Source organism: Propithecus coquereli, unplaced genomic scaffold (genome assembly GCF_000956105.1).
Source record: "Propithecus coquereli isolate 6110/MARCELLA unplaced genomic scaffold, Pcoq_1.0 Scaffold5, whole genome shotgun sequence".
Classification (NCBI taxonomy): domain Eukaryota; kingdom Metazoa; phylum Chordata; class Mammalia; order Primates; family Indriidae; genus Propithecus; species Propithecus coquereli.
In genome coordinates, this window is record NW_012150840.1 from 13,832,341 (window position 1) to 13,842,138 (window position 9,798).

Consider the following 9,798-nt stretch of genomic DNA (forward strand, 5'->3'; position numbering starts at 1 on the left):
GAAATTTAAAAATTTTTTGAAAGTAATGAAAATGAAAACACAACATACAAAAACCTGTGGAATACATAAAAATCAGTGCTAAGAGGGTAGTTGATAGCATTAAATGCCAACATTGGAAAAGTAAAAATTTACCAACAAATTACCAATCTAACATTGCATCTCAAAGCACTAGAAAAACAAATAAAAACCAAACGCAAAGTTAGAAAAAGAAAAGAAATAACAAAGATCAGAGCAGAACTAAAGGAAATAGAGACCAAAAGAGCAATATGGAAGAGATCAATAAAACAAAAGTTGGTTCTTTCAAAAGATGAACAAAATTTATAAACCACTACCTACACTAACCAAGAAAAGAAGATCCAAAATAACACAATCACAAATGGAAAACGAGACATTACAAGTGCTGTCAAAAGATCATCAGAGAGTATTATGAACAAATAAACACAAACCAGAAAACCTAGAGGAAACTGATGATTTCCTGAAAGCATACAACCTCCTGAGATTGAACCAAGAAAAAAAAAAATAGAATTCCTGAACAGACCAATAATGAGTAGTGAGATTTGATTAATAATAAAAAATCTACCTCCCAAAACCCGAGACCAATTGGATCTACAGCTGAATACTACCAAACATACAAAGAAGAACTAATACCAATCCTCTTAAAACTGGTCTAAAAAAAAAAAAAAAATCAAGGAGGAAGGAATTCTCCCTACATAATTCTATGAGGCCAGTATCACTGTGATAGCAAAACCAGTCAAGGACACAACAAAAATAGAAAACTACGGAACAATATCCCTAATGAACATACACTCAAAAATCCTCATGAAATTCTAGCAAACTGAATCCAACAGTACATCAAAAGTATAAAACACCATGATCAAGAGGGTTTTATACCAGGGATGTAAGCATAATTCAACATACACAAATAAGTATGATACTTCACATAAACAGAATTAAGGACAAAAACCATATGATCATCTCAATAGACATAGAAAAAGCGTTTGATAACTTCAGCATCCCTTCATGATAAAAATTTTCAATAAACTAGACATAGAAAGAATATACCTCAAAACAATACAGGCCATATATGACAAAGCCACAGCTAACACCATGCTTGATGGGGAAAAGTCCTCACGAGAGCAATCAGGAAAGAGAAAAAAGCAAAAGGCAACCAAACTGGAAAAGAGGAAGTGAAATTATCCCTGGTAACTGATGATATGATCTTATATCTAGAAAACCCTAAAGATGTATAGAAATCAGTAGAGTTTATGTATGCCAGTAACAATCTAGCTGAGAACCAAACCAAGAAAGTGATCCCATTTACAATAGCGACAAAAAAATAAAATACCTAGGAACGTACCTAACCAAGGAGAAGGCAGATCTCTACAAAGAAAACTACAAAACACTGATGACACAAACAAATGGATAAACAGCACATCATCATGGATTGGAAGAATTAATATCATTAAAATGACCATACTGCCGAAAGCAATCTATAAGTTCAATAAAATATCTGTCAAAATACCAACATCATTTTTTGCAGAATTAGAAAAAACAATTCTATAGTTAAAATGGAAGCAAAAAAGAGCCTGAATAGCCAAAGCCATCTTGAGCAAAAACAACAAAGCCGGCGGCATCCCACTGCCTGACTCAAATTATACTCCTTGGCTATAGTAACAATAACAGGATGGTACTGGTATAAAAATGGGCACATAGATGAATGGAATAGAATAGAGAACCCAGATATAAAGTCTCACGCTTACAGACAACTAATCTTTCACAATGTTGACAAGAACGTACACTGGGAAAGGGACACTCTTTTCAATCAATGGTGCTAGGAAAACCGGATTGCCATATGTGGAAGAATGAAACTGGACCCCTAGTTCTCGCCATATATAAAAATCAACTCAAGATTCACCAAAGACTTGAGTGCAAGACCTGAAACTAAAAACATATAGGGAAAACTCTTATGGTCATTGGTTTAGGCAAAGAATTCATGACTAAGACCTCAAAAGCACAGGCAACAAAAACTAAAGTAGACAAATGGGACTTAAAGTATAAAGCTTCTGTACCACAAAATAAATAATCAATAAACAGACAACCTATGGAATGGGAGAAAATATTTGCAAAGTATACTTTGGATAGGGGAGCAATATCTGGTATTTACAAAGAACTCAAACAATTCAACAACAACAAAACAAGCTGTGAGTGGTGGCTCTTGCCTGTAACCTTAGCAATCTCGGAGGCCAAGAAAGAAGGATTGTTTGAAGCCAGGAGTTTGATACCAGCCTGGGCAACATGTGAAACCCTGTGTCTAGAAAAAGAACTTTTAAAAATGTAACCAGCTGTTGTGGCATGTGCCTGTAGTCCTAGCTACTCAGGAACCTGAGGGAGGAGGATTCTTTGAGCCCAGGATTTTAGGCTGCAATGAGCTATGATTGTACCACTGTACTCCGCCTCAGTGACTAGTGAGACTGTGTTTCTAAACAAAAAAGCAATTTCAAAAAGTGGAACAAGTGACTACTACATCAGATCCACAGAAGAACACAGGAAACATGAAAAGCAAGGAAATATGACACAACCAAATGACTACACCAATTGTCCAGTAACAGATCCCAATCAAAAAGAATTAAGTTATACTTCACTAAAAGCTTTAAAAAACGTTGCCATAGACCCCGTGAAGGGGCTTGATGTCATCTACCTCTGGTTTTACCACGAATACATTGCAGTAACTTTCAGTCCAAGTGAGAGTGGTGTGGGGCAGGTTGGGGCCACACCCAGAACCTCTGGACTTCCCTTTGGCCCCGCCCCGGGCCAGAGGAGGCTGGTTCCTTTTGCCTCGGAAGAGTCAAGGCCGTCGGGTCCACAGGTCTGAAGTGCCCAGACGCCTCCCAGGCCGGCTCAGCCACCGACCGCTCCCAGCTAGGGGACACCAGATCCCGCGAGGACTCTCGGCGCGCTCTCCACGACCTTCCACCGGCCTGAGGATCAGGCCTTCTGCCTTCCCCGCTCCGGGACCGCAATGACGGCCACGCTGATTCTGGAGCCCGCGGGCCGCTGCTGCTGGGACGAGCCGGTGCGCATCGTCGTGCACGGCCTGGCCCCCGAGCAGCCGGTCACGCTGCGCGCGTCCCTGCGCGACGAGAAGGGCGCGCTCTTCCGGGCCCACGCGCGCTACCGCGCCGACGCCGCCGGCCAGCTGGACCTGGCGCGCGCGCCCGCGCTGGGCGGCAGCTTCGCGGGGCTCGAGCCCATGGGGCTGCTCTGGGCCCTGGAGCCCGAGAAGCCTTTCTGGCGCTTTGTGAAGCGCGACGTGCGGACGCCCTTCGCCGTGGAGCTGGAGGTGCTGGACTGCCACGGGCCCGAGGCCGGGCGGCTGCTGGGCCGGGCGGTACACGAGCGCGACTTCTTGCCGCCAGGTGAGCCATTGCTTGCTCTGAGCCAGGTCAATTCCCTGATACCCTCGCGGACCCCTTGCCTGGCCTGGGAACCACGTGACTGTGGAACGCCCCAGATCTCGTCTCTGCGCTCCAGATTGTCATAGATTCCCAATGGAAGTTTTTCCTTTTATGTCTCTCCCTGTGGGCACTGCCATTTCCTTCGCTGTCTGCTAAAGAGTGCGTTCAACTGACAATTATTGAGAGCCATCACGTGCCAGCCATGTGGCTGTGTTTTGAATACCGTTATAGACAAAGACCTATGGTAGTGTCCAAGAGTGATTTTTTGCCTCCTTTAAGATCAAACTTCCAGGGAGGCTAAAACTCACAGAGGTAGTTCCCTGTAATCATTAAAAACAGACTCTCACAAAATTCCCTGACAGTCTTCTCTCTAATAAACATTTTGCCTCTTCCCTGGGAAACATTTGGCAATATCTGGAGACATTTTTGGTGGTCACACCTGAAGAGGGAGGTGCTACTGGCATCTAGCAAGTAGAGGCCAGAGATGCTGCTAAATATCCCACAATGTTCAGAACAGTCTCCGGAACAAAGAATTCTCGTGCGCCAAATGTCTGTAGTGCTGTCTTTGAGACACCCTAGTCTAGGTGAAAACAGTGCTTGCTAGGTAAAGGTGGCCTGGAAACAAGACCTGTGGCCCACCCCTTCCAACCAAATTCCTGACTTAAACCCTGCTATATAAAAATGCTAGCGTTGCCACAGCGTACAGAATCCCTAAACTGAATTCTGTAATTATTCTCCAAAACAAGAGACCCTGCTTTAATTTTTACAGCTTTTGAGCAATTCCTAACCTTAACTAGTGGCTGCCTGTACACTGGGAATTCCTGGGGCTGCAACTGGGTCTTACACATATCTATATCTTTATATTCCTGGAAGCTTTCACAGGGATATAGTAGGAGCTCCATAAATCATACTGACTGATTCAGTAAGGATCTTCTAAAGGCTTCCATTAACAACAAAGAAACCCTTACCACCCCACCATGGTATCTGACATTCCAGTCAAGTCAATCCTGTGTTAACTACTATTTCAATGTCTACTATGTGGATCATTTAAAATTTATTGTTTTCTCAAAGGCTTTTGTAAATAATGTGGAAAGGTTTGATCATTTAACAAATATGTATGAAGACTATGCTAAAGTTTTGGGATGCAGTAGCTAACAAAGTCACACACAGGCCTCACTGTACTTATGGTCTAATAGAGGATACAGACAGTTATCCTTGTACCTATAACACATTGTGACAGGTGCTATGATAGGGGAGGTACAGGTCCATCAAGCTATTGGAAATATATAAAAGGCCACCTAACACAATTCAGCCTTGAGGGGATCTGGAAAGGCTTTCAGGAAGGGAGATCTAAATTGGGCTTGAAGACTGAGGAGTCAACCAATCAAAAAATGGGAAGGGAGAGAGAATAGTATTCTAGGTAAAGGAAGTGGTGTATATGAATATTCAGGGGCCAAAGAGAACACGGCATGGTAGGGAAGGCATTCTTTAAGGCTGGAGCAGGGTGTTTAAGGAGGTAGGGGATGTATTCTAATAATCTCCCGTATATGTAGAGCACTTTATAGCTCTCAGAGCATTCTCAAATGGATATTGTTTTTGAGGAAAATGAGAATCAATATTTGGTGGAAAACCTACATCACACTGTGTTATTTCTAACTTGGCTTATTTATATATTATTATTGTTTGTGAAAAATTCTAAAGAAAATAAGACATTTTGTTCCCCCTTGCCCTAAAAAGAAAAATAAAAAAGCTTCTTCTTCTATCAGCATCTCCACCCCAACCCCCCAGCCTCAAAAACTTCTTTGCTGACTGCCAAACTCTGAAAGCCAAGATCTCTTTTCAGAGTCCAAAGCTCCTTGTGATTTGTGGTATTTTCCAGGTGAGGGGCCCTCCCCTGGGATCATCGATCTGTTTGGAATTGGTGGTGGCCTTTGTGAAGATAGGGCAAGCCTCCTGGCTAGACATGGTTTTGCTGTGCTTCCTCTGGCTTATTTCAGATTTGAAGACCTCCCTGAACATTTGAATAACATGCATCTGGAGTACTTTGAAGAAGCAGTGGACTTTATGCTGCAGCATCCAAAGGTAGGTTCCAGTGATCATCTGCATGCAGAGGAGAGGGGGTGAAGTGGACATTGCTGAATCCAGAAGCCCTACCAGGACAACTGGGCACTAGATCTAGGCCAGGAGACACCAAGGCTCCTTCAAAAGTGACTATGATTATTATTTCCATTTTCACCCTTCTGTCTCCAATCCCTTAAGACTTGACTATTTACTTCCCTTTGTGATCATTTACCATCATTCAAAGAGCACTGGACTAAAAAGTTACTAACCTTGAGAACCTTTCTTTCTATATCTACCACAAAATGGCCTTATGATACTGAATAAGGCAGTTGCCACCTCTGGGGTTTAATTTTTCTCACTGAGAAGATTAATGTAAATGTATAGAGGGAAAAGTGACTATAAAGGGACATTTTAGAGATAGTTGGTGATATTTGCATAGGAATGGTATATTTGATGATATTAAGTAATCATTAATTTTATTAGGTGTGATAATGGTCTTATGGTTTTATGAAGAATGTCCTTATCTGATAATAGGAAAAAAATTATAGAACATTTTGGTATGATTATAAATGGAATGAGGCCGGGCGTGGTGGCTCACACCTGTAATCCCAGCACTCTGGGAGGCCGAGGCAGGAGGATTGCTTGAGCTCAGGAGTTCGAGACCAGCCTGAGCAAGAGCAAGACCCTGTCTCTACTAAAAATAGAAATAAACTGGCCAAACAACTAAAAAAAATAGAAAAAATTAGCCGGGCATGGTGGCGTGTGCCTGTAGTCTCAGCTGGGAAGCTGAGGCAGGAGAATAGCTTGAGCCCAGGACTGTGAGGTTGCTGTGAGCTAGGTTGATGCCACGGCACTCTAGCTCAGACAACAGAGTGAGACTCTGTCTCAAAATAAATAAATAAATAAGTAAATGGAATGATACATACTCTTTGCTACTATCCAAATTTAAACATTCTAATGTTTAGAAGTAAGATGTTCTGCGAGGTCCTCTCCCCCACCCCCAATGCTCTTGGTATCTGGAATCCCAGAATTCTCTGCCAGAGAGCCCTGATCCTGCTTCTAGGCCCCAAGCCCCTTCTCTGGGTCTGTCAGTATGTATACACCTAGGCCTTAAACATGCAGGCTGGGGTGACCGCACACATGTGTGAAAAGCCCCTCAAGGTCCATGAAGGAGCCAAGGGATGGCAGAGAAGGAGGGTAGGCCGGGGTCCAGGGGCTGGCTTTCCCCTTTGCCATGTTCCAGTACAGAACTCCAATGAATTCCAAGATTTCAAATTTGAGCCTGACCTTATAAGTTGTTATGGTGATATATTTATCAAGATAGGAGAAAGAACATATTTTATTTAACAGTTTTTTTTTCACTTGATTTATAACTTCTAAATAGTTAGCTTAGGGTATATGGGCCTCTGTGTATACTTTTGATTAGGGGATAGACTCATAAATGTTAGGGGATGGACTATGTACTAGGAAATCAATTGATTCACTTATTAGAAGATACATTTGAATTTTGTATATTATTATATAAGAAAGGAAAGCAAATGATATTTAAGAAAGCTACTTGGAGAATGTGAAATCACTGTTTAGTCCTCCATTTATGAATTCTAGGCTTGTGTCTTTCTCTCTCTCCTCATCAGGTGAAAGGCCTTAGTGTTGGGCTTCTTGGCTTCTCCAAAGGAGGTGACCCTATGTCTCTCAATGGCTTCTTTCCTGAAGGGCATCACAACCACTGTACTTATCAATGCCTGTGTGGCCAACACAGTGGCTCCTCTGCATTACAAGGATATGATTATTCCTAATCTTGGCAATGATCTAGGAAAACTAAAAATCACTGAGTCAGGACATTTCACTTTTTTGGATGTTTGGAACAATGCTCTGGAGGAACCCAATCACTTAAGTCTTATTCCATTGGAAAAGACCCCGGGTCCCTTCCTGTTTATTGTTGGCATGGATGATCAGAGCTGGAAGAGTGAATTCTATGCTCATATAGCTTCTGAAAGATTACAAGCCCATGGGAAAGAGAGACCCCAGATAATCTGCTACCCAGAAACAGGTAATTGTATTGACCCACCTTATTTTCCTCCTTTTAGAGCCTCTGTGCATGCAGTGGTCAAAAAAGCAGTATTCTATGGAGGTGAGCCAAGGGCTCACTCAAGGGCACAGGTGGATGCCTGGCAGAAAATTCAAATTTTCTTCCATAAACATCTCAATGGTAAAAAATCTGTCAGGCACAGCAAAATATAACGTTGCAACCACAGACCAGATACCATTAATAAAAATCGTACTCATACAACTCGTGTTGGGTTTTCCAGAGCACCAAGGAACCAACCTGCTCAGCTTCCTTGTCAGGTCCTACTGGATTCTCAGCCTTCACAGCCTGCCTTCCTTCACTGCTGGATCTACACTTTTCTCCCCAGCGCTTAACTTGATCTCATCTTTAGGACTGATCTTAACCTTAAGCAAGAAAAATCTAAGAAGTGCTTGCCCAACTCTTAAGTGCTGGCCTAGCTTCAGAACTGTGTCCCATTTCTGAGAACTGAGTTTCTGTATTGCTGTGGAGTCCCATATTCCCTTTGGGCCCTAACTGACCATGTCTGAGCCTTGGGCACTGGCCCACTCGAGTCTCTTAAGGGAAGGATTCTGCCTTATTCTTGCCAGTACACATTCCTGAACATTTACTCAAGACTTTTCCCTGAACCCCAATCTGAACATTGGGAGCATTGTACCTGTTGATATGCTTCCTTTATGTCTACCACCTGTCTGGATTCCTGGTCACTATAAGGTAATTGCCTGCCTGGAGGAATGCCTTGATGCCAAGATTTTCAGGACTATACCTTGTGGGCCATGGCCTTCATTTTTGGATGTCATGGTATACTTGCCAAATCAGACTTCCTTCCAGCATCATCTGGTCCTATTACCTTCTTACTGGGAAGGACTAGGACCCATCTGCCTCAACCCAAAGCAGTGTACTGGGCACTATCTAGAATCAGAAGAGACTAGAGTAGAGGGTCTTCCTTGAGCACAGGAAAATTTTTCTGGGACTTCCCGGCACAATTCCATGGTTTTTCTAGGCACCTACAAAATCTTTCACCAATTTGAGTCTATCCAAGCAAATGCCCATGAGATTTTATCTAACGAAAAGAAAGATTCTTAGAGGTAACTTAATTTTGAACAATTGTTAAAACTGTGTTGAAGGGCCAGGAGCAGTGACTCATACCTGTAATTCTAACACTTTGGGAAGCTGAGGTGGGAGGATCACTTGAGGCCAGGAATTTGAGACCAGCCTGGACAATGTAATGAGACCCTGTCTCTACAAAAAATTTTAAAAATTAGCTGGGTGTGGTGGTGTGTGCCTGTAGTCCTAGCTTCTCAGGAGGCTGAGGCAGGAGGATCACAGAAGTTCTAGGTTGCAGCGAGCTGTGATTATGCCTCTGCACTCTAGCCTTGGTGACAGAGTGAGACCCTATCTCAAAAACAAAAAGAAGAAAAAAAAAACCCACAACTCTGTATCGAGTATAGTCATTCACCATGTAGTCTAATTTTCTATGATGTGAATTCTGGGAGCCTCTGTTTTAACTCACTCCCAGGTGGACTTGCTACTCAAGAAATGCTCTTGGGATGGGCAATCACAGGAAGAAGTTATAAGGAAAGTGACTGGGAGGGTGAGAGAAGTGGAGGCCAAAAAGGCCCCAGAAGTCATACATGAAGATGATGACTAGACATTACCCCTACCCAGGAAACTTCACAACTGAGAAGATAATTTTTGCATCCCAACCCTCATCCCCCACCAATCAGCAGACCCAACTCCTTAACCCTTTGCCCACCAAACTATCTTTAAAAAGCATTTCTCCCAAGTTCTCAGGGAGATGGATTTGAGAAATCCTTCCCATCTCCTCGCATGGTGCCTGCAATATTAAACTCTTTCTCTGCTGCAAACCCTGTTTTCTCAGTGTATTGGCTTCCTCTTGTGCAGTGGGCAATGAACATGGTTGAGCTGTAGCAAGAGCCCATCTCTACAAAAAATGGAAAAAGTACCTGGGCGTGGTGGCCAATGCCTGTAGTCCCAGCTACTTGGGAGGCTGAGGCAGGATCAGTTTGAGGTTGCAGTGAGTTATCATGATGACACTGCACTCTAGCCCCAGGCAACAGAGCGAGACCCTGTCTCAAAAAAAAAAAAAAAAAAAGTTTGAGAAGGCATTATACTTTTTCAAGTGCTAACATGTAGATATGCACAAAATCCAATATTCATGGCCAGCATAATGATGGATTTGGAGGAAGAAGTCAA

At 42.8% G+C, this 9,798-nt stretch overlaps 1 protein-coding gene across 1 annotated transcript; it reads left to right on the plus strand.

The window, feature by feature from the left end:
• The first annotated feature begins 2,888 nt into the window (after positions 1-2,888).
• Positions 2,889-7,782, plus strand: ACOT6 (acyl-CoA thioesterase 6). The gene is given in 4 exon segments (XM_012656122.1): positions 2,889-3,416; positions 5,335-5,537; positions 7,151-7,198; positions 7,200-7,782. Coding segments are annotated over 4 exon segments (1,206 nt in total). The 5' UTR covers positions 2,889-3,019; the 3' UTR covers positions 7,758-7,782.
• Positions 7,783-9,798: the final 2,016 nt, after the last annotated feature.